General features: G+C 35.0%; 1 protein-coding gene across 1 annotated transcript in view; it reads left to right on the forward strand.

Annotated features, from left to right (window-relative positions):
• Positions 1–22,690, forward strand: part of TTC29 (tetratricopeptide repeat domain 29) — a gene marked incomplete at its 3' end in the record, with an annotated part of 27,913 nt that extends 5,223 nt beyond the window's left edge. The window contains exons 4-5 of the mRNA XM_010184906.1: positions 12,423–12,646; positions 22,505–22,690. Of these exons, the coding sequence (XP_010183208.1) occupies positions 12,423–12,646; positions 22,505–22,690 (410 nt within the window). The remainder of the gene's footprint in view (positions 1–12,422; positions 12,647–22,504) is intronic.
• Positions 22,691–26,091: the final 3,401 nt, after the last annotated feature.

Consider the following 26,091-nt stretch of genomic DNA (forward strand, 5'->3'; position numbering starts at 1 on the left):
TTCCTGTGATACAGATCCAATTCGCCTTCAATTTTATAATGGTAACATGATAAAGCTAGCAACTGTTCTGACTGTCAGAACAAAGACTGTAATGTATCTGAGCTGATGATGTAGGAGAGCAACCTGTTTAAAATAAACTCATGCCCCACTTTTATTGTTTGAATTAAGATTAGCTTCAAAGATGAGGAAGTAAAGATTAGTTTGATGGGGTTGGGCAAGACCTTCTCAATGTGTCATCCTAGGGCTTGCCAAGTTTAATTTGTTCCTTTTCTTTCTGTTGGAGAGACTCTGTCCTCATGGTCACAGTCCATTGGAAAGAGCGACCTGATAGTGACAGGAAAGTGAGCTGGGTGAGGCAGTGGAAGTGCCATGTTACTGCTCTGTGAGTACACATGGTTGCTGGGCAGCAGTTGTACTATTCATCCTAGGTGTCATAGCTGATTTAAATATTCCCTGCTTGAAGAGAAGGAAACCAAGACTGGTCTGTGACTTAGTCACATTTTGCATGAGCTGCGCCAACATAAGGAACAGATCCTTCCTGAGCAAATGCTCTGTTGCCAGGGGTCCTGTCCTCTGAATTAAAGGTAACGTAGTTGCTCTGTGAAGGCGGAGAAGCACCAGACATCAGGGAACAAGTGCAGAAATAAGTGCATTCACTTATTGTCACCCTAGTTCTGTACCAGCAATGCAGTGCTGTTGTAGTTGTTATGCTACCGCTGTTGCGAACTGGCTTGCCTTCCCAGTGAGCTGTTTCAGTCTTTACCTTAGTGGATTTCCACCCTACACACATGCTAGGGACAGAAGTGTTCTCTCTGTAATTACACAGGAAGTCACTGCTATTTTAGGAAGGCCTTGGGGCTTCAAAGTACATTTTATAGCCATGATTTGGTCAGGTCAGCCTTCTGATATTAAAAAAACCCCCAAACAAACCAAAACCAAGCAACCCCCCCCAAAAAAAAACCAACCCCAAAACTGAAACCAAAACAGAACACAAAAAAACCTCATATATGAGTTATCTTTTTGTATTCAAACCCTGAGTCTGGAGGTGGTGGAAAAGGAAAACAGTGAGAAAATCCACAATGTAGTGAGAATTTTACCATCTCTTCTGAAATACTTAGACAAAGTGGGGTGTTTCCTTAGTGTTTTATAATATGTGTAAATAGTGTTTTTCAAAGTTATGAAAGCTGCTTAGAATATTAAACTGAAATATTATATGGATTAATGTAAGAATATACTGATAAATGCATTCCAGATTAGGTGTCATGAGTCCTGCATCCTCTGTGCTGACAATTACTAGTGGAATTTCTGAGTGGAAAAATCAGCTAGTATGCTACTGGTAATATACTTACTAGGATTAGTTTGTTTTCTCTGCCTTTTCAAAAGACAATATTTTCAAGCAATTTGGTGCTCATATTGAGGTTAATTTAATAAGTAATTATTTTGTCAAGACAAATTCTTGTAGCCACGCTCCCGCTTAATATTAAACACCCTACTTTTTCAGTGAATATTAGGCAGAAAACAAATTTATTTACCTCCTAAATAAAGGAATGTATAGGTAGTATCATATTTTTGGAAACAAGCAACATTCTTTAAAGCCATTTCCTAAAATAGTATCCTGCACAATATTATTTAAAATTAAGGCAGGCTAGTTTCTTCATAGTTGAAGGAAGAAAAAGGTTGTAGTTATTCTTTTATTATACAGTATTGTACTTTGTTCCAAATTTCAGCAAATGAGAATTCCTTTAAGTGTGTTTATTTTATAACCTATTTTTTTCTGAGAAAAAATATGGATTTTTTTTAAATTTGTAATACTTTCTTCGGGTGATGTGATAGAAGAGGAAGAAAAAAGTGTGCTTAAAAAAGGTAGCACTTTACTTTAAAACAGGATATTGCTTTGCTTTTTTCATTGATTTTGTTTTGTTGGTGTGTTTCACCACAAATGAATGTGGTGCGAAAAGCTGTAAATGGAAAAAAAAGTAAAGATTCCCATTAATGTGGGATGCAATTACTTTCTTGACACAGAATTAGGCTTTTGTAAGCTTATGAGGAGGTTGGCTGACTTCTCTGGCCTTCAGTGTTCTCTCCCTGATACTTTCTGTTCTTGGTCTTGACTCACCAAATCATTATAATGGCTCAAAATTGGGTTGCACTAAAAATTTAAAAATTGTCCTTATGACTGATCTAAGAGTCAAGAAATTCATGATGAACTGTGAATTAAGGCATTTTTGATCAAGAGATTTATTTCAGGGTTGAATCTTCAAATGAGATTGAAGCCTAGAATGGCCCAGAATTTGATAACGTCATTCCCCTTTTCTGATCTTTTTGTCAGGGCCAGGAAGATCAGGTCATAGTTCTCTCCTCTTCATACGAATGAAAATCATCCAAAGAAGACAATGTAGTTTAAAAAAAAATAGAGACTAGAAAGAGAGACTTTGAAATCTTTTTGATGGGAGGAACAGCTTTGTTTGGTCGTAACAAAAATACTACATTAGCAATTTTACTAGATGTATTTCTGTGAATTGGATGATGGAGTTCTAGTTCTTACTCAAGACTCTTTGGTAGTTAGATGACATCTAAGTTATACAGAGATGGTACTGGCTGACCTAGATATGCTCAAGATTTGTATTGTGTTTTCTGTCTTGTGAGTGGTGGATCAGTGCGTTATGGAAAGCTCGCCTCGATAAATTTGTAACAGTGAAGACACGCTCTAATATGACACTTTCAGACAGGAAACAGGTGTTTTCGAGAAACAGTGAGTTGTTCTGCTTGGAGTTCACCAGAAGGCTGGTCCACTTGAAAATTATCTGGAACACAAAAAGGAAAAGGCTTTCATTCTCAGGTAGACTGTGACTTCCAAACAAATTGCCAGCCATCTCAGCTAATACTGGAAAGATCAATCATTAAATTACTTTACAGATTGTATACTGAAAACTGGAATATAATCTTTTTGCTCTAGGAGTGATGACTGGTGAACATAGCAATCCTTTGCTTCCATACACTTTTGTCCTCTGCAAAAAGAGGAAAGGAGGTTTCACTTAAGTTTAACTCTGATCCAGAGGACTAAGTTAATCACCACATATAATCAATGAAAATAATTAAGAACGTGTAATTTGATTAGTTGAAATGCAACTTTTAGGTTTTAGACAACTGCTTTAGAATTAGTTGAATTCTACTTTTGAAGTACCTATTTCTCTCCATTGCTTATGTAGAGAGCTTAGGATGACCAGGCTGTATGTAGACATGTACATTTACAGCTGAATCCCACTGGAGAACTGTTGAATTTTGAAAGCTGTAAAAAGGATCAGGTAGAAGTCTTGGAGAGTTGCATTCACTAATTCCTGACACAGCTTTTCTACAAGAAGCTGGCAAGTTCAGAACAAAAGTGACCTGGCGTCCATTTTAAATCTTTTGGTAGTGCCATCTGATAATTTTTCCATTCTTCAGTGAGAGAATTAAAAGGGATAAATTATTAACTAACACCCTCACCCTTCCCAGGTTTGTGCTATTTTCAGTGTCAAAAGCACAAAAGAGCTGAGGGAAAAAGATGTCAGAAAATTAATGAGAGATTGTTAGTCCTCAAGATAAATTTGCAGAAGTAAAAGATCTCCTACATCCTTACTTGTTCTACCAGTTGGTCTCTGAATATTCAACTCCATCTGTCCTCCAAGACTAAAGGGGATCCCGGCATCACCTGATTAGAGGCCAGGATGATCTGGAGAGTCCATTGAGGGAGAAGAATGGAGTTTGCGGGCTGAAGAAGAGGAGAAGACGTAGCTTGAATGGTGTTTTGTTCTTTATTTTCATCATAGCTATGATGGACTAGTAAGCCCTACTATTAGACTTGGCTTCTGATCTAGTCCTCTGTTTATAAGTTATTTAAATCATGAAAGTTTTGATACTCAGTTTTAGATGTATTTGTTGTTCTGCCTCTTCTAGTCTTTTGTGTTAATGGGCCACCTGATCAAATCATAGCTGGAGCCAAGTCCACCAAACAGTCCACCCATGTCACTCCGATTTAGAGGGAAGGATATTGTGGGGCACTGTGTCAAAGGCCTTACAGAAGTCCAGATAGGTGACATCAGTAGCTCTTTCCTTGTCCACTGATGTAGTCACCCCATCAAATGATGGAGTCCTAGCAAGATTTTGCTGATCTTACTGATATGAGCCATGAACATCTTCTGAACCTCTTTGTTCACAGTACTCTGGTTGAGAACTGGTAGAATGTTGTGTCAACTCATCTACATTTTATGAGGATAGTTCTTCCCTTTTACATACTAAAAACTATGGAAAAGAGTAAATCGAAACCAAAGAAATGTATCCTTTCATAGTAAAAGAAATTTTAAATTAAGGCACTCTATCCCAAACTCCCTGCTGATGAGATGCTTGTGGAAAGGGAGCTGGAACAAGTTATTTATTGAGCTAGATTATAAATTTTAAATTTCTTTCACAATATTATTTAAATATGTATTTTTTTATGTCTGAATAATTCCTAACAATCTTGTTTGCCATGACCAGGATTCAATGTTTATTAAACAAGTTTCAAAAAGATATTTTAGTACTTGGAGGCACACATTCTTTTTGGTCAAATGAATGATCTCTCTGAATTTCAGGCCTAATAAACATATTATTTAGTGTAATTAGGCAGTGATCTAAAGAACAGAACTGTGTGGGAAGTGAATGGTTTGCCTTTCCTAAAGAAGCTTCTCTGTGCATTTGTGTAATGTGAAAGGTTTTTCTTGAAAAGGTTAAAAAAAGTTCTAATCAACTTCTGTACATTATGTAGAACTTCATTTTCTAAACTCTGCAAAAGAAAGTTTCATATTTAATGGGAAATCATGAATTATTCCATTTATTATCTACTTCCTCCTTTCAAAGACATGATCTGGATAAAAGGCGGGGTGAATAATTTCAAAAAATACAATACATTTTTAATGGGAAGGTGCAAACTACAGATTCTCATGACTATTAGCAAGTATAGAGGAAACAGAATTTTACTTGCAAAAACTCATCAAACTCTTGCAAAGATAAAATACATGACATACTTTAATAAAGAAGAACACAGTGAGCTGAAGTTTTTCTTTTTTTATGTAACTTGTTGTTTTTACTAAGTTTGGTCTTACGGTTTTCTAGTGCTTTCATTTCTCAATAGTTCAACAATATTTAGTACGGACGATAATGTACAAGCAATACACAACTGACTTCTATTTTTAAAACACTCCATAAAGGCAAAGCATCTCTAACAAACAAAAAGAGACAGAAATAAAGACAGTCTAATTTGCCTTGGTACAATCAAGACTTCCTAAAAATTCTCACAGTGAATCCTTCTGAATTGTGTAAAATCCTCTCTTTTCTTTTCCTCTTAATCTGTATGGTCTATTTGTCCTTAGACTACTGAGTAAATTCTGTTGGGAACTTGAATGGGATATCATAAACAAAAGCAAAAGTACTGTGGGAATTGCTCATAGCAATAATATAAATGCATAGCCTTACACAGGGTTTTACGGTAATTTATAGCATCATCTTGAGAAGATACAGAAAGTAACTAATTATGAGTAACTAATTATGATTATCTTTTTCTAAAGATAATTTTGCACACTGTGAAAGAATCTTGCAGAGAAATTTAATTACTTCCCCAATATCATACAAATCAAATAGAAAGGGTTCCAAACTCAGAAGTTCCTGGCTCTCAGTCCATTATGTCAGCTTTGGAGTAAAAGGGAAAAGTTGAGAAATACTTCATTTTGATAAATAATGGTCCATAAAATATGGTTGGAATTCCTTTTGGTTAATTATCATAATTGATTTAGAAAGAAAAGCAGTAAGATTATTTTTTTTTCTGATTATGCTTGAAATAATAGGTAATGATTATACATGTGTGTGCTCTTGTATGAGGAATATTTTCGTAAGGGTAGCACTTTTATCTTTATTTTTAGGGCTTTTTTGCCTTTATGTTTAGGGACAAAATGTTCCAAAAGTTCATTGCTAAATTTATATTTCCATTTTCTGTATTAATGAGGATTCTTAATTATTACATTACTTACATTCATTTTAAAATACTTCATCTGTGTCATCCTTTGATGTTTATAATTGATTAATTTTTCATTTTAGGTAGTATTAAAGTGGCAGTGTAGCTTTGAACAAAAGGAAGTGAGTTCAATATATATGTTTTTTGCGGGATCCTACTGACAGGTTATGCATCCACCTTTGATTGCGTGATTTAGGTTAAAGTGTAGTTTGACAGCAGTCAGAGACTGTGAGGCAGTAGATGAAAAAACTGCATTACTTATGCTGAAAGTTATTGTATCTGTATATATAGTATAAAGTGCCTATATTTTTTATTATATACTTTATTTTCATTTTGCTATTAGTAGTTCTGAATAAATAGCTGCATAAACCTTCTCTTATTTTAAAAAATCTGAATTGTTACAAAAGTCAATTTCAAGTAGATTTTCTTTGCTCTCATGATACGTTCAAATTGTAATGCAATATTTTTAATTTACTATTTAGAGTAGGGAGTTATTTTTATAAAATTTAGGGGTTTTGTAGATTTTATGCTTTTTGTATTAGGACATTACTATTTCAGCTTTATAATTTGGAATTAATAAACATGCACCCCACTCCATTGTAATTGAATTCTCAGTCTTATAAATCAAAAATTCTGATGTGTAAGCTATTACTACTTAATGCCGATTCACTGTACTTTCATATCTTCCTTTAGTGAGATTACTATATTCTACAGTTTAACATAATACCATCCAGTAAATATTTAATTAAAAGACAAGTATTTAAATGGACAGTCTTTAAACTAGGGTTAAAGAGGACTGTGCCCTGATTCAGGTAAATCGCTTTGTATCAGTAGCAGAAAGTGGTGAAAATGTCCTGAGTACCTTGACCAGCTGAGGGCTTGACTCGCGAAAGTACTTGTTTATATAAATTTTCATATGGAAGTCAGATACTTGAACAACTCGGATGTATTATCACATTAGCTCTGTACCTAACTTGGGTGTGTGGCAACCCAGACACATGACAATACAGATTTCAACAGTGTGAGTACGTGGTTTTATACCATTGTAACCTGGATTGTAGCATCACTGAATGCAATAGTCAAATCTTCAGCTTCCATATTTACCAAGTATTTGCAGAAGTGCTTTTTGGCTTCAACAATGCCCCGCACAGGTGTTAACTCTGTTTTAGATGTGGGTCACTAGCAGTGTTACAAAATTGTTATGTTTTTTGGCTCTTCAAAAAAATTCCTTTTTTTGATTCTTAGGCAGAGTAGCCTGAAGTTATAAACCATGTTTGGCTTTTTACTATTTTATGTAGTGTATTTGTTTTTACTTAATGAATATATTTTTCAAATTTTAGTGAGGAATTCTGATGTCTCCTTGTTTATGCTGCGTTTGCATATAGGTTAAACACAAAGTAGCCAAGTATTCACATACTTGATGTAATTTTAATTTTCTTGTCGTTTTATAGACAGGAAATATAGGGGAGGGAAGCGAAATATATTTGTTTAAATAAACTTAAGCGAAAATATCTTGCTTATTTTTTCACAATTTAGTGATCCTTATCTAAGGCATTCATATCGGTCTGCTAACTGCACAAGGAAATCCCAAGTGGATGAAACCTATTTGTATATAGTTTTTAAACATTGTAATAATTGATAGAGTGATTATTTTACACTGGAGGTACACTTTAATATTTTATATACTATTGTTGCTTCATCCATGCCATTTTATGCTTTACAAAATTGAATTTTTACAGTACACTTGTATTGTTAGCAGCAGCTGTCATTAACCCATAGTACTAATTAAATCTTACAAAATCTAAAGGTGTGAACCCTGACGTAAAAAAAAAAAGTTAAAAAAAATCAACTGAAAATAGGAGGTTTTGCACTTATTTTGCATGCCTGTAATTGGCCATACCAGACAGGAGGCATGGAGAATTAAGCTCATGATAAGTAATCCTGTTATGCTATACCGATTACTTTGATTATTTCTAACAGCACTCCTGCCTCTTGACCTCTTAAATTCTTTTTTTCTTTTCTCTCTTTCAATGTAAAGGGTAGAATTGTTTTGTAGGATTTTAAGTTAAAGGTATGTAGAATGGTACTGTCCTGATCTCCCAGCACTGCTTAAGAGTCTTGTGAAAGTACAATACCATAACATAGACAGCTTCTTGAGACTGCAACAACAGTGTAATTTCATTAGTCTCAAGATTGGTATTTATGATTTTTGCACTGGTAAAAGCAGATTAAAATCAGGTTTATGTGATTCCACAGCATGACTCTGGAATAGCAATGATAATAATAAAAGAAATCCATATAAGAAAATTTTACAAGTAGCTGTGTAGCGTAAGAAAAATAAAATGCCTGTAGCAATATCGAGATACATTTAAAGCACAGTGTTAACAATAGCAGTGCCTTTTCAAGCTCGCACATCCACATTCAGTAGCTGCTTCCACCCGTGTCATATTATACTATATTAAACCATCATCTTTAGCATGGTCCCACTAAAACGGCAACTTTAACTTTTAGTGGTTATTTATTCAGTGCTGAAAGTTCTTCCGACACCCACCCCTGCTGCAACACACACATACAGAAGTGCACAGAATTTTCAGCACCTTATGCATAAAACACTATATCACAGTGGCTGCTGAGGTCGGACAAATGCAGGATGCCCAACCAGATCCACTAAGAGGACCTCGTCTCACTGTTTTAGCCAGCTTGTGTAAGAGCGAACAGCCAGCAACATCAACAGGGTTTCAGTAGTGACAGATGTGAGTGTACAGTCAGAGCAACAGTGAATCCTCAGCCTCAGCTATGTTTGTGTTGCATTTCATGGATTAAAAAAAAAAAATTAAAACAAATGTGTTGCTTTAAATTAAAAACAGATCAATTGGTCTCTTTGTTTGAACCACAAATACATAGATATGCTCCAGATTTCATTAAAAAATAATATGTTTTAAAAAATACATCTGAAATATTTTTCTCCGAGCGTGCACGTGATCATTCAAAGGGGAAAGAGGACTTTAGGTTTATGTTCATATCACCATTCAATTTTAAAATTAAACACAGCTATCATTACAAAGCTGCCTGCCCATTCAAATTGGACTGGTTTAATTGCTCACATGCAACCGTGCAGGCAACGCTTGCATGCTTTTGGCACTGCTTTGGCGGCACTGGGTGGTGTGAGCCAGCGGCAGGGGCAGGGCAGGCAGAGCATCCCCGCTGTTCCTCTGCGCGTTGCTCGCCGCGATGAGCGCAGGGATGCGCGCAGCACATTTACTGTGCGCTGGTTCCTTTGTTCTGCAGCCGCACGATGAACGTGTCCTGACTGCAGTTTTCCGGATTTCCAGTAGATGCCCCCAGAGACCATTAAACCACTTGAACGGCTCCAACCAAATGAAAGGCCAGTCTTTTTTCATTTTGCTTCTTGAAGCAACATAATTGTTCCAAGGAAACCTAAAATCGGCGTGGACGCAATGTAGAAAAACAAAATTACTTGTTAAATAACATCATAATTTATTAGGTACTAAGGGTCAAAAGGTTTAGTGTAAATTATATTATTAATGTAGTAGAAACATACTTTTAACGGTTGGATTTTATATATAGTACATTTAATTAGGTATCATTTTTTTATCTTGATATTAGGAATACAGTAATCTTCGGTTATGTGAAACAAGACATGCTGTTTAACCTCTCATTTTACATGCCATGTGTTCTATAAAGCAGTATGAAAATTATTTTGAGGATTGCAGATTTATAGTTTATATCAAGATATTGTGAAAAGTTTACTTCAGTCACCTGCACTAGTCCTCTGTTCAAAAACACTGTTTGTTGGAAAAAAGACACTGGCATTTTCATATGGAACAACTTTGGTAACTGGAACAATTTCAGAGCTTTTTGCATTCAGGCTCTCTTAGGTGTCACAAATGCCAGTCATCTCTATAATGTCATTAATTTCTAGCTCTATGTTATTGCTTGTGTGTGATCAGTCACTTGTGGCTTGTATATTGCAGAAACTTAAGGAAACAAAAGTATTATTATTTTGCTTTTTATGTGTTTTCTGTTTTAAAGTATAACAGAGAGATAACATTTATCTTTACATCTCTAAAATTTGAATGGTTATACAGTAGGTAGCCTCATTGCTTGCGAGTTAAAATCAGTTATCTTTACCTAAGGGGGGGGGAAGTGTGCTGCACCATATGATTCCTTCTGCATTATTTTAATTTCTTTATTAATTGGGATGGGGTTTATTAACAGAATAGTGAAACCAATTTTCCTGCATGTTTTGCTTTTCTGTATTGATTTGGTAATGCTCTCTTGCAGGGAAAACGTGCTTTGACTTCAAGTAAAATGCATCAGTCTACAGCAAATAACATGTTACACAGACACAATCTTTCTGTTCCTACAAATATTGGTACTGTGCTGAGCGAGTATGCGGTGAGTGTTAAAAATGAACCGAATTATGTTTTGTTTAGTCACTGTTAAGATCTTTTAGCAGTACTTTCTTATTTACTTCCAATACATCCAATGATGTAATGCATGCACACATATGCACATATATAGATCACAGTATAGAAATAAATATGTATGCATATGTGTCTACTAAGCAGATTGTTATTCCATTGCTCTGAGTTATATTACTGTAGGATTCAGTCCTGGCCTTTGGAAGGTGGTAGGAATTTTTTACCTATATTCCTCAATTATTTTTTTAGTTAGATAGAAATTTTAAATATAAAAAAATAAAGCATTCCGTATATAAAGAACACATTGTACTGTATTAACATAATATCTTTACAGTATTTTTAGCTATATACTGTGCATCTGATAGATGACAAATATAGCATAATCTGGCAAATTTAAAAATTAAATGTTTAAATATATTTCTCATCTACTTTTCTAAGATAAGTGCTGCAAATGTTTTCTGGTACAGAATAGTTCTGTATTTTCTCTTGTGGATGTGAACAATGTGTACTTTTCAGTCTCAAAACTCACCTATTTATATATTAAACATAATACATATTTATACATATAAACATATATATTAAACATAAATTCAATACTGTCTAGTCTAAATCCTATCAGGACTTTGTAATATTTTTGTGTTCGGTTTGGCAACTGAAATGTAAAAAATACATATGAAGGATTAATGTGTATCTAGTAATTAATAGATTTTATTTTAATCATATAAAATATTAAATAATGCATATTATTTACTCATTGCATATCACATTACTGTTTATTTCATTGACATCTAGCTAAGGAGTTTTTTACATCTCTTCCATCTTATTAGCATTTTTAAAGAACTATAGTAGCTTTTTTTAGGCTAGAAGTATTTGTCTTATTAAGCTATTGTTTAGCATGAGATCATCTGATTTTATTACATACAGCATAAACCTCAGTTTTCAGAGTTCCATATTTATTTTAAAACTGCTGAGAATTTGAAGTTAAATGCATTTTAATCTAAAAAGACAGTCTTGACAAGAGTTTGGAAACTTAATGGAATATACAAGATAAAATTAAAACATCGGTGTCCTTGCCATTTTACTGGAACAGAACTTCGGTTTTTGACACTAGATACCTATGCCTACAAACCTTTACCTCTGTACTTTAGTGTTGCAGGTGGTCCTGTTGGATTCCATTTTCTCCAGGATAGCACACAATGATTGTTTCATGCCACGTAAAAGAGATCTTTTTATTATTTCCATAAATACTGCCTCAAAGTATATATTACCTCTTGAGAATATTTGATTACACAACTTTTTGATTTGTATATCTTATCAGAGTTTATGAATGAGGTAACTTTGATATAAATTCATCATTGCATCATTTGATTTTAAAATTAGGAAGAAATCATCAAACTTTTGCATCAGTAAACCAGTCCCAGCTGAAGTTATATGCTAAACAGAAGCAAAATAATATCTAATGATTATGTTTCTGGCATAACATTTGTTTGACATTTTAAACCAAGCCATCATATCCTACAGCAAAACTATTTAACATATACATTGTTTTGACACATGGAATGTGCCTCATTTTTTCCTGTGCACTGTTTTAAAGCAAACGAAGAGTTCATTGTATTTTCATGAACTAATGCAAACATCTATTTTTTTCCCATCTGTCAGCCTTTTTTTACCAATACTAGCTAAAGACTACCAGTATATTTTAACATGTTTTATGTATATCTCGATAGATAGATATTTATTCATTATTGCCATATTTACTTCTCTAGGTTATGACATGTGTAATCATATTTTAGCAGAATGCTTTTTGAGCGAGGGGGAAAAACTACCCCTTCCCTGCTGGTGAACTGCAGAGGTCTCTTCTTGAAAGCCGTTTCAGTTATCTGTACTTATTTGGTAAGGCGGGAAACAGAATACAGGTTTAAAGGCCTAAAATCTATCTTTCTTATTCCCAGGAACAGGAATTCATACAAGAAGAACATCTGCATAGACATGCTGCGACAGGGTTATCACAAGTCCTTCGCTGAGCTCTCCACTCTGATACAGAAGTGGAATGCCTTGAGGGAGGCTGCAGGGCCTGGGTCAGCCATATGGCAGCAGAAGTCCCTGGAGGAGCAGCCTGATAAGCTGGATCAGCTTTACCACTTCCTGACCAGGGCTGAGGCAGCCCAGCGAGCAGGTACATGGGAGGATTGTGGGTAGCAGAGCAGCGGGAGCCGCAGCCGCCAATGCCTGGGGGAAGCTTCCAAATTGTTTCATGTATGAATTTGAAACGTTACTGCGTCTTAGCACATTTCAGCCTTAGTCAACTAAGCTGTATTTATAGAATAAATGATTAGGAACTGCAGATATCGGGAGAGGGTTTGTGAAAGGAAAAAAAAATGGGAGGGAAAACGTGTAGACTGCATTATGGTATCACCAGAAATGTTTGATGTGTTTATAGCTTTGGTAACATCTCAATTATTTTCTTATAGTTTCATTATTTATTGTTTTTCTTTCTCTATTGATTTGAGTCGCTGGTTTTGTATTAGAAAAATTTAATAGGTGAAATGCCGTTTCACACAGTAATAGTTTTATAAATCTGATTTTATTAAATACCCTGTCTGCTAACTGTGTTTGGATTTGTGACTGACTTAAAAAGGATTGTGAACATGTCAAATAAAATACAGTGCACAGATGTAACGTGCCACCTGTGAATTACTAGATATTAGTGAAGACATAACTCCAAATTACTGTATTTTCTCTATTGCCTACTATTTAATAAGCACTCGTATTTATCATTTCCTTTTACTATAAATAGTAACATAACTTACTCTGTCTTTCTCCTTTGAAGTAATTGTAAGGATGGAGGCAGATAAAGCTCTAACTGCAATCTTTTTTCATAGCTGGGCTGATTTTATCACAACTGGCTTGTTTCGAGTTCCATTTGGATCATTACAGGTATGAAAATCTACAATAAAGCTCATGAGTTTGGAACCTAAGCTTTTTGACTGAAATTTAGAAACAGACAACTTCATTTAAAAAAGGAGCAACAAAAACGTACCTTTCAGCACTTAAAAAACCTGTACATTTAAGATGTTTATTTTATGCTTTCTATGAAAGCCAAAAAGTTGTGTTTCCTTATTTAATTCACTGTAATTTTAAGGAGAAGTCTAGCCAGCCTGTGATTGGAAGGAATCTTCAGATTTGCCTGGAGTATGACTAAAACCTGAATAGGCACTCCCGTAGCTTGCAGGAATACAAGAGAGAAGTTCTGCACTCAGACTGCCCTGACAAAAGCATACTACCAACAACCTGGATGTTCAAAAAGTAGTAGATCTGGCTTGACTTGATGAGCTTGCTTCCTGCAGCTGCTTGAGGAGAGCATTTTGCCTCCTTTCAGTGCAAGATATTTTTCAGTGTTACAAACTGATGTGCGACAACAGAGTTTGCAAACACACTCTCAGAGAATCAAGGTGTTGCTGACTGTGCAGTTTCTGCTCCTGCGAAAGGCAGGGGCCCTTCCTCTCACTGAACCCAGCGTTCACTGTGTGCTGAGCTCTGAAAGTCTTTTGCATCTCACAGAGATAAGATACCACCAATTGTCTGACTGATTGTATCTTGCCCCTAGGAGAGAATATCTCCCAACTTTGCCTGTTAAAGTTGGTTAAAATGAAAGAAGAGAAAATAACAAGAACATGCCAATAGAGCTGGCAAGCATTTTCACTTAATTGCTAGATTAGTAGTTAGTTTTGATCTTTGCACCAGCTTCAGTGCAAAACTGTGCACAAATCTCTTGTTTGTTTAAACAAGGCTCAAGACACCTGACAGATAAAGTGGTGGATGCTAATTCATGTTGCAGGTGTTAGAGCTAGGAGTACTGTGAAGATAACATATGAATTATACAGCTCATGAAATACTAATTCAGTAGTTCCGCTAATCCAGTTACTCTCTGATTCTAATCAAATTGCTTGGGGCTCTGGCTTATGATCTCCTGACAGCTCTAGTTGACACCATTTAAGAAGTGTTTAGCAGTTCACCTCGGCTGGAACTCACCATGATCTAGCAGTCACAACAGCAGCTGACCTGTATTTGCTCTTCAGCTGTCACAGTTCTAGCTTAAAAGGCAGAAAGTAATATTTGGACCTGCAAATGGTGATAGTTTCACAATGTGGCTGATGTCACATGTATTAGGCTAGCGGAAAGTTTCCCAGTTTCAGATATGCTGTCCTGTGCTAACAGTTGTATTGAGGAAAAGATGGCAGATGTAAATTATGACTGCTGCTCCTACGTTTAGAGTTTTATAATTGTTACCATAGAGCATAGAGAAAACTAGTTATTAATTTGCTTTCCATGTTTATTAATGGAGTATGTAAAACTTTTCATTTTTTGGCAGCTTGCAGTCATAGAATCCTATAATGTTGGACATAAATTGTTTGCTCGGACAGAATCAGCACCATCCATTGTGATGTGTAGACTGAAATCAAAAAGCAATTATTTATTTCTGGGTTGGAAAATAATGACATTTTGATTGCTACTGCTACATTGGGCCATTTACTTTTACATACACGAGTCAGTGGTCTCTCTTTACATTTTTAGTGAAACATTTTGATTGAACTTCATAACATACAGGACTATTATTATTTTTTTTTTTAATTGTCCATTACCAGTACTATACTATGTACAAAAAATTTAATCTCATTGTCGTTGTGTTTGAATACCTTTCAAGTATTTAAAAATAGAGAGCTAGCATTAATCCTTGCAGCTTCTCAGAAAAATAGCTGACAAAGTTTTTACCCAGCGTTATCCCAAAAACATTGGCAGAAATATTGGCAATACTTGACTGCATTCCTCTCTGTTTTTTTTAATGCAAATAATGTAAATTATTCTGACTTCAAAATTGAGTTGTTTCTAATTATTTCTTGAGCTTCCTTCATTATCGAGGACTAACCTCTCTTTTTACTAGTTCTGTTCTGAGTATTTTTTTAAAGAGATAGTTTAGCTGTTTGAAGAAGTATAGTTGTGTTTTGCAGAAGAATGCAGGAAAAATGTCAAAGCAATGTATCTATGTAGCTCAGCATTTGATGTGTACAGTTATTTCTTGACACATGTACAAAAATGTTGAGGTGTTTTGGTTTTTTTTAAAAAATAACATATTTTGAAGCCACAGAATGACCTGCCACATTGCCTGCTTGCCTGCCTGACTGTACTGCTCAGAGTAATTTCTCTTAAAGGTATAATCATCCTTTAAAGGTATAACACAGTGCTGGCAGGTTGTTGTTGCTATCCCTTTGAAAAGCCACAACTCCCTAGTCACTACTCAGTGCTGCTCTGTGAGTTAGCAGGAGAGAGTTTGAAGCCACAGTCCATCCTTGTCTCACATTGAGGGCTGATAACTAAATATCCTTTGATATGACACCCTGTGAGCAAATGATGACTGTACCCAACAGAGGTGCATCAACTGAACAGAATCTTTTTGTCCATTTTGTCTGTCTAAGACCCTGTGTGTTTGGGTGGGTCATGAGAGTAAAATAGGATCAAAGGAAATCTGGCTAAGAAGGTTTACTTATAATTTGGAATTTTTGAACAGGACCCAGTTTAATATGTGCCTGGGAGAACAGCTTATTACAATGATGAATGTTGCTGTTCCTCAGATAAAAATATTAAAAGTGAAATTAAAACCTTTAAGCTGGTATTTGCATAGATTTTACCGTATTAATGTAACTGATACTTTAAATCACTACTTGGCTGCTGCAGCTTATCTTATTGTTTTAAAATGCATTGCTAATTTACTTGTTGGATCTGTACACATTAGGCTAAGCCACTTCCTTGAATAATTTTGCCAGTGTTGCATAACTATTTTTATTTAGTTGGTTAGCATTGAGCCTATGAGAAGAATGTTTGATAATATGCAGATTATACTGTAAGCAACAATTGTGTGGTTTAGACTGAGGCCAGCCTCTCAGTGATAGTGTGCCAAAGTTGTTTTTTGTCAAATTAGGGATCATCTATCCCAGTGTTATTTCAGAAGGGCTTGGAAATTGTTGCTCTTCAGATTATATTTGAGTTACACATTAAATGTAGGCTTGAACCCTAACTGAATCATTACCTAGAATTAGCAAAGGCCTTGAAGAGCTCATGTGATCTCTGCTTGCTAGAGTGAACTGGTTTACTTGTATCGTACAAGTTGAAGGGAATGCAAGGCACACTGCAGCTCAAGAGCAATTAAAGGAATAATTGTCTCAGCCATTGGGTCTACTTTGCCAGAGCAGGGTAGCAAAACCAGGGAAAATGACACAGTTCAGTGGCTGCAACGTGTACTGAGCAGTCAGCACCTTAGTGGGAGATCACTTGTTCATTGTGCCAGTTCATGGATCTAATACTGGATATGAACATGCCTTCAAAGAGACAAGTCACTGCTTATTAGTTGATCATTGGGGCAGCTGGTGGAAAGCAGGAGTTAAGACCTGGAAGCTGTTGCCTTTCTCAGATTCCATCTGCTCCTGGTTCCTGAACCCATGCAACCTTTGCAGTGTACTCTGTGCGAATTGATGCATCTATGCACATGCTACAGGTTCCTCACTCTTGTGCGTGCTAGAGAATATCAGACATGGAGTTGGAAGGAAGTGCTAACTTGGCTTTTTTTTCCTCACTTCAGCAAAAAGAAAACTTTTGACGGTCTGACTTACCATTTGTTGTTGTTGTAAAAGATGACTTTTCATAAAGTATATGAGGAAAGCATGAGTATTTGAGTTGTTGCACTGGAAAATCTCTGTCTATAGTAGTTAAGGTTGAAAACAGAGTTTAGCATTTTACAATGGAAAGCTTTTCTGTAAGATTTCACACTTGTGCCTTAGGCTGCACTAGAAATATTGTAATAACTATATTACCAATGCTATTTTGGAAAAAAAAATGAGAAGAAGATTGTGCATTAAAAAAGAAAAAACTTACCGAAACCTCTTTTAATATTTGCTTAGGGGAAGTGTAGTTTTGTTTGGATTTGGGAGAATGAGGAAAAGAACACTATTTAAGCAGGTTTGCTCTTCTCTACTTAATATTGTATCACAGGAAAAAAAGCAACAGTTCCTGGAGACCAGTGAAGGAGTTAATAATTTTTGTAATTATCATACAAAAAGTGAAGTGGTTCTGCCCAGGCGAGAAGCCAAGCCTTCTCAAAATACAGCCAGCTGGAGAACTACCATTGACTTAAACTTTTTAAGAACTTTCTAAGAAATGCTGCTTCTGTTGAAGTAGTGAGTTTTCATTGCAATGTCTTGGAGCCCCTATAGCATCCCAGATTACCAGTTAATTATACCTGATAAGAACCCAGGAACAAAGAAAGGCGTTGTTCAGTGGGCCAGTCAGAGTCTAGGGCTTGAATGTAACATGGGGAAATACTACTTGACAGCTGAGATGTACCTGAAGAGATCCTGGTGAGAGCAAGAAATACAATATGTGTTTAATATATGGGGTTTAATGTTTAAGCTCAAGTTGAAGGTTTTTTTTTTCCAAAATCTGTTTAACAAAAAAAATCTCAGAAAGGTTTGATAGAGATACTTTCCTTCTGTGGGTAGACACCCAGTTCCAAAGCTGTTTTCCATTGCAAATGACAATCAAAATAAAATATTTTTACAAGTTCAGGTAAAAAAAAATGAAATAAGTCCACTTTCTGTAATTTATATTCTGTGACCAAAATATGAAAACATTAAAATACTGTAAAACAAATACTGCAACACAGCATGACCTTTTAATTTGTTTTCTGATTAATTTCTGTGAAATATTACTGCCTTCAATTTGGTAATTTGGCATTGAAAAAATTTTCTGTTGGATAATTGCCCATAAGATGTGTACTTTGCCCTGCTTCAGATCTTCAATTAAGTCCAGAACTGCAAACTATTGGGCCTTACCATCTGCTCCACCCAGTTCTGTTTCATCTCTGTAGCTGCCTTTTTGGGTAGATGTTCATTTTCACAGTCTTCTCAGTCATGTGAATTATATGTTCTGGAAGACCTGAATTTAGCTTCCTATGTTTTATGAAATTAATGTTATTTTTGACTTTGAATCTACTTCTATCTACTTTCCTAATTATTTCTTATTTTAAAACAGGAATTTGCCTTGCAGGAACTATTTCACAATTGATTCAGACTTCTCTTTCTGTTCATTTGATGTCATATTCCAGTACTATCATTCTCTCTCTGATAAGTGGTGCAGATAATTTTTCACGTGTGTCTCAACAGATTCATAAAGATGATTTGCCTACATGTGGTCTATTATCAGATGTAGAGAACTTGCTATGCATCAGAGAGGGCAAAGCTTTAGTGACTGAACTACCTATGGGAGGTTTTATAAAAGAGAGTATTTACCTATTCAAATGTGTTTTTTTTCTCCTGGGAGGGGTAAAAGTTGACTAAGTCTGACTTGCTGACTTTACTACTGTCGGTAATATCTCCATGAATTTCTTGATTTGTAAATCAGAGAGACTTTGAACCCAGAAGACAATATGGCTTTTTAAGTCTGTCTTTTGGGGTTTATTTTATGACCAGCATAACTGGTCAGCCACTGTCCAAGACAATTACAGAGAAATGGTTGTCTTTGTGCAGTTCTCATTGTTATTCACCAGCAGGATAGTCATCAGAGGGTCACATTAAAGTTCATTCAATCAAAGCTGTGGCAGTAGCAATAGTCTGCCTCAGGTCAGTTCCATCTCTTGAGATTTGTAGGGCACTACCTGAAGATATTTGCATAATTTTATGTAGCATTAGCGCCTTGATACTTTGTAGCAAAGATTTCAAAGTCAACAAATGGAGTAGAACATTATATACACAATGACAATCCAGTTATATTCCCCTTAAAGTATTATTGTAACCATTTGTACATATTGTCTGGTATCTTTTAAGTTTATTTTCACTTAGCTGTAATCAATATATAATGTGTATTGTTATCTTTATGTTAGTGATTATAAGTAGGTTTTATATTTCTCTGTTCATGTGGTTGTTTATGTACTTGTAATCATCGTGGGAACCTCTGCATTTTACTTCTCAGTTAAAATTTAAAAGTGCTCCCTTGTGCTGCAATAGATGTTTAAGTTGGGATGAGATAAAACACAGCCAAGAAGTATCTGCTTTTCTTCACTGAGAGTGAAGAGATCCTAGATAACCCATATCTGTATCTAAATTGGTTAGTTTGGATGAATCCAAACTATGTCTTGACTTTTTTATCTATGCATATGTATAGACATGCTTACATGTTTATATGTGTGTGCACATTCATACACACAAACATATACATATATGTATATTAAACCCAATCTAGTTCTGTTATTTTCATTCCACTATCATTTGCAGAGATTTTTATAAGGCTATTGTGCCAAAGTACTCTTAATTTTTAATTTATGAATAAATTTTATGATGTACTACTCCTGGATATTCTGAAGAAGAGGAACCTTTTCAGCCTTGAAAGGGAACAAAAGGCATGCAGACTTACAAACATGAATGTTCTGATTAGGAATACATGAAGTCTATGTATAGATAATTATTACCCTCAAAGCCAAATTTCTAACCTTAAGCTGATGTTTGGTATGTTTTGATATCAAACCTTAGATATAAATGATGATATTATAATCTAGTAATTTCTGTGGTATTTCTATTTTGGTGATTTTATGTAAAGAGATTGTAAAACTTTCTAATTTCTTGGAAGGCCTGTTATTTAAGATACTAGAAATGGAAATTGTGTCTGTAACACAAACTGCTTCAAAAATCATATTTTTATATCTTTTAATGAGACATGACAAAGGAATTATTAAAAAGGTAGAAATATGAGGTACCGCTTCATGGAGGAAAAACTCTGAGAACATAAATAGGAAAGCAAAATAATAAATTTTTAAAAAGCAACAAAAAAAGCAATAAAGATATTGGTTACAATTGAAGAAGAGGAATGAGCCTGTGAATCAAAAGACAAAACCAGATGGTGTTCAAGAACGAGGAAGAGACATTTCAGCTTGATTTCAGAAAATTTTAAGCAGGGAAAATTCAGCCAATGTTCTCCAAAATTGCCAAGATAGATAAAAAAATGAATAATAGATACTAGATAAACCTGTTGTAGACTGCACACATGATTGAGCGGTAACAGGATTCCTTCAGAAGACAGAATAAAGTTCTTGCTGTGTAGTGCAACACACTGAAGGGCTTTATCAAGATTATTCTGAAGTCAAAGAACTTAGTCATGATAACAGACAGAATAAGAGATTTTGATTACTTCTTGTTAGACCATATATAATTTGTCATTTTCAATTTTGAGACAGAACATACCAGAGATAAGGCTGAGGAAACAGTCTCTTGTGTGGTTTAGTGATGCATTCAAAGTACTGTTTTGAGTAATTGCTGCTGTCAGTTCCAAACAATGTGAGTGACTCACATAGATTATGGAATTTGCAGTCAAGAAATTAGTCCTTTTTGAAAGTGAGATCTTACCCAATTCTTCCTGTAGGTAAGAAAAAGAAGTGAATTTAACTGCATCCTTTGGTCAAAGACATTCGATACAGTATCATAATTTTAAAACATTTAGAAAAGATCTGTATTTGGAGTGAGTTTTTGCCTGTATTGAAATCCGGGGGTTTTTTCCCCCAGATGATTTCTGTGTGGTGCTCCATACTCAAGAGTAGAGGGGTTTTTTCTTTCTTTCCCCCCCTCTTCTCTCTTTGTTGAGCAAAGATTACAAATTGTAGAACTCCGGAAAGCAAAGGAGTTCTGTTCACTCATCTAGCTTAACCAAACAGTCCCTTACCTGCTGCAAGACTTGTGATTCTTAACTCCTTCTTTACCCAACTACATGACAATTCTGTTAAGAACTGTCTAGCTTACATTCATTTTATGGCCACAAACACCATAAGCAACCAACAAAAACAGCAATGGAATTTTAGCTAATTAGTCCCGTTCACATCTGACATGACCAGAACTTGGAAACGAAATTCATTTAGTTTTGCAAGTGATAATTTTAGCTGTGAAACACATAGATTCATGCTGCACTTCGTTATATCATAGATTCTTCAGCATCAAGTAGGGAATGTATATTTCAACTCCCCCTTAGGGAGAAGCAGTATGATTGAAGTCATCAGGTAGGTTTTAGATCTCTACTACAAATTAATACCATTTTGAGATAATCCAAAGAGGATTTTTTTGTGGATTTTTTTTAAAGATGATTTTAAACAATAATAACTCTAATTCCCTAGAGGCTCTCATTCTGTAATTTTAAGTTGTAAATAATATATTTGTTGATAATTTTGTAATGCTACTTAGATTTGGTATTTGCAATGTTTTTGTAAATTCTATGTATGGTGTGTGTTCATTTAGCTGTCTGAAGTGATAAAGAGTGGGAACTAAATGTGGGTTTTTTCTTTAGATTATAAAGGAAGTCTGTGACTTGGAGTCTCCCCTGCTTTCCACATTTGTTCTGAGAGCAATAGCTTGGTGAACTGACTTTTTCAGGGCAAATTGTAAGATTTCAATTTGTCCTTAATTTCTAAGAGTGATAAGGTAATAAAAATGGGAATGTACGTGAAAACTCAAAGCCTTTCTGGTTAGTCTTACCTGGAACATTTTAAATGGTGCGAATTAATGGGTCGTGTTTGCAGAGTGTTCTGTTTGGGTCTTTGTCTCCATCATCACAGTTGCTACTTTAGACCTGGTTTGAAAGCTCTTGTTGCCTTTTCAGGTCTCGGTGGCTCAGACAAATGCTTCTGCAGCAGTGACTATGTGCTTTTTTTGCTCACTCTAGTTTCTCTCTTTTGACTAGTCAATGTCATATCAAGGTTTTGCATACAGAAATGAGAGCAATTTATTGTGGTTTTACTAAAATAAGTTTTTAATTCTGCCTAATTTGGAAGGATATAATTTTCCCCTTATCATTTTTCTTTGGCTGAGTATATAGGAGAACTTCTTGCTATTTGAGTGGTGGAAATATAAATAGCCATTCATTTTCATTATGTGGCTTTTGCTGTAATGTGTAAGATTTCTGAAAGCTGATGATAATATAACATTGATTGTATTTTTTGTTTTTAAAGGACACTATGAGGAGGTATACGATAACCAGCTTAACTTGGCCTACTATTTCAGTGACTCTGAGGACAAATGGTTAAGTCATTACTTTTATGAGCAGTGCTTTAACACTGCTCAACTAGTAAAAATTGATGGTGGGAAAAGAGAGGCACAAGCACATGTAAATATGGCCCTCATCAATGAGGTACAAGGTAAGTCACAAAGATGATAATGCTCCATTGTATCAGCATTGATACAGTCATATTTGTCAATTTGTGTTTCATCACAGGGCATAGTATTTCAATGTAAAACTGATTTACAACTATAATTTAAAAGAAGTTTGAAAAGTGTTGCAGTTCTAGTTTTTGGGGCAGCGAATAGAAAAGTAGAGTCTGTAACTATTCACAGATCTGTTTCCTCTGCTCACATTCCATCTACAGTTAAAAGTACTCAGTCAGATGAAAATCAAAACGTAAGTTTAAAGGAAGCATTTGTTTAGCACAAAGGTTCTTTGGGTTTGTCCTTATTTCCATTTGCTTGTTCTTGATGAGAGACTGGTAATGCTGCCTGAAGCCACAGATGTTTGAGTAGGATGGCATCTGTAGTTACACAAACTGGGTTGATTTAAAAGAAGTATGAACATGTAATTTAACTTAATCCTGCCTCAATGATGGAAAATTTACATTTGGATAAAACAACCTATATTTTAATATTATTTTTAAAAACTACTGTCTGATTCTCTTGCCTGAAAATGACATCCTGTTTGTTTGTACATGACTGCCATATTAGTGTTTGCTTCAGATTTATACCTTACTATGAGCTCCATTTCTCCATTCATGCATTGGTATCCTGAAACTGAGAGTCTCTGAAATTGGAAAAGATATTAATAGAAGTAACTAGAAACATAGAACAGCCCAGGCTGGAAGGAATCTCAAAAGATCATCTGGTCCAGCCTTTCATGGAAAAGGGAGTGTAGATAAGATTATTTAGCACCCTATCCAATTGCATCTGGAAAACTCCTGAGTGTTGGGGACTCTACCACATCCCTGGGGATGTTGTTCCAGTGAATTAATGTTCTCACTGTAAAAAATATTTCTTTCTTATATCAATATGGATTTTGTTTCTATATTGAAAAACATGCTTTACCTATCATGGCAGCAGGGTTTATGTATGTGTATACATAGCAGTCTTGGTATTAAAAAAAGGTATTTTTCTATGCATGTATAAAATTCTTTCATGTTTTGGGAAGACAAGCAACAAGAATCTTTCAGTTCTAATTTCTAAATGTACTGGACGCCTAATCATGGCTTCAAATATATGTCATTTATATAGCCATTACATTTTTGTTTTTAAGCTTGATTTAGTGGGTTGAAACCATTCCAACTCTGAGCTCAGTTTGAGGCTGGTTTATCAAATAGAATGGCTTTTCTCAGAAAAAATAAGATTCACAAAAATTGAAATATTTTTTGGAAATAGTGTAATTCCTCTGACAGAATGGATGGGTTTTAAAAGGTGGCCTAATTTCCCAGAAAAAAAAACCCCTGGACATAAAACATAAAATCTTCAGCTTTTTTTTTTTCAATTGAAAGGTTATTGTCCTGCTTATACCCCATGTTACCTTAAAACTGAAACATCTCAACTTTTCAATATTTCCTCATATTTTCTAGACTGCTGGTCATTCTCCCCATTTTCCTCTGAACTGTTACCATATCGTTCTTGACTGCAGCACCCAGAGCTGGATTCAGTTTTAAAATTTGAGTTCATACTAGTGATCAATAAAATGGAAGGATTAGTTTTCTTACAAGTTGTATTTTTATTTATGTTTTCAGGTATGACTTCTACCTTCTTTGTTTCAGCATAAATTGCATACTCATAGTCAGTTCATGACCTTCAGTGATCTCTAAATTATTTTCTGAAGAACTGTTTTCTAGCTATTCTGTTCCCCATTCTGGGATCACCAGTCAGTTCTGACTAAATGCAGTATGTTGCTTTCCTTTTGCACTGAGTAGCATCCTGCGTATTGTAGGCAGTTTCTAGACATTGGCAAGATTGTTTTGAATTCTGAAGTTGTCCTTCAATGTGCTTTCTCTTCTTCCTAGTTTCGTATTGTTTGAACATTTAATAAGCAGCCTTTCTATCCTGTAATTCAGATTAACAGTAGTTGCAGTGAATTATGCTTCTATAATGCTTTACAAGAAAGTTAATTACAGTAAGAAAAAGTTTACTAACTTTACTAACTTAAATAGAAAATTTATTTTATAACATTCACTCCTGATGTATTGACATTGGCGTGTTTTCTCTAAATGCTTGGGAATAATCTGTTTATTCCAGTCGTTGAAGTTAAGTTAAATCCAGTTTTCCAGTAGGTAAGATAGCTCTTGCTTAAAGCCTGGCCAGTCATAACCAAGTCATTTTCATTTTGAATGAAAAATGCCGAATTAGGTTATCTGTCTGATACTCAGTAGACTAAAATGATTGAAGTTGCTGGATTTTTTTGCAACCTTTTCACTTGGTCCTTCAGTTATTAAAAAGTAAAATCATAAGACAGTGCATAAAAGCAAACATCCCTATCTATTTGTAGCTTCAAAGGTTCATACTGAGTGTGACTCACTACTGTTATCCAACCACTGCCTAAAAAAATTGTAATATTTCCCACTTTTATAATGTGTTAAGCAACAGTTGTTGATTACTTAAATATCTTTAAGCCCATTACAAAAGCACATAAGTAAAATTATAGTATACATTTTAAGATGCTCAGAGGAGAGGAAATTTCATTTTTCTGCTGTAAAATGTTAGAAACTTCCAGAAGAGAGACTTCTTATTAACACTGGTAAGGAGAGACAAAACAAGGTACATTTTCACTGCCAAGCTCCACTGAATCTGTAATGTCTATTGCAAGTATTTTATTTCCATCAAAAGAGGTGAAAAAACGAAGAAGCTGAGAGACTAAGCATAGGATTTGCTTTGAGAGACTACTGAGAAAAAGAGAGCAGATGTATTTCATGCACTTTTTATTTTCAACGGGTAAAAAGTTAAATCATAAGTTCTGATTGCAGAAAAAGTGTAAGAGCAGGTGTTGAGTTGGGATTGTATAAAATTGCATGAGTCTTAATGATGTTATAAGTAAAATTCAAAACATGCTATTTTTGATACTGGAATAGATAAGTTTAGCTTTTAAATTAAATGGTCATTTTTTGTTGAGTTATTTATAATACTGTGATCTTGTTTGTGAACTGAATGAGTTCAGATGCCTACTTCCTACAGGGATATATAGATGTATACAGGAATAGATACATATGTATAGACTTACATGTGTGCATTCGTATATACATACAGGTATACTTTCAACTGTTTTAAATTATCATACCTGTGTTAACTGCATTGATTATTAGTGCGGGCAGGAAGATAGGAGAATTGAGAAGAATGAGGACTTAGTCTTACAAACCTTTGTGGACATCATTTTAGATGTAAATATCTTGTACAAGTTCTTTTCAGTTCTTTTGCTCAATTGTTTCTTTATCAATGATCTGGATGAGGGGATTGAGTGCTCCCCCAGTAAGTTTGCAGATGAAAAAGATGTAAAATAAGTTGGGAGGGAGTGTTGATCTGCCTG

This window comes from Mesitornis unicolor, unplaced genomic scaffold (assembly GCF_000695765.1).
Source record: "Mesitornis unicolor isolate BGI_N332 unplaced genomic scaffold, ASM69576v1 scaffold38805, whole genome shotgun sequence".
Lineage (NCBI taxonomy): Eukaryota > Metazoa > Chordata > Aves > Mesitornithiformes > Mesitornithidae > Mesitornis > Mesitornis unicolor.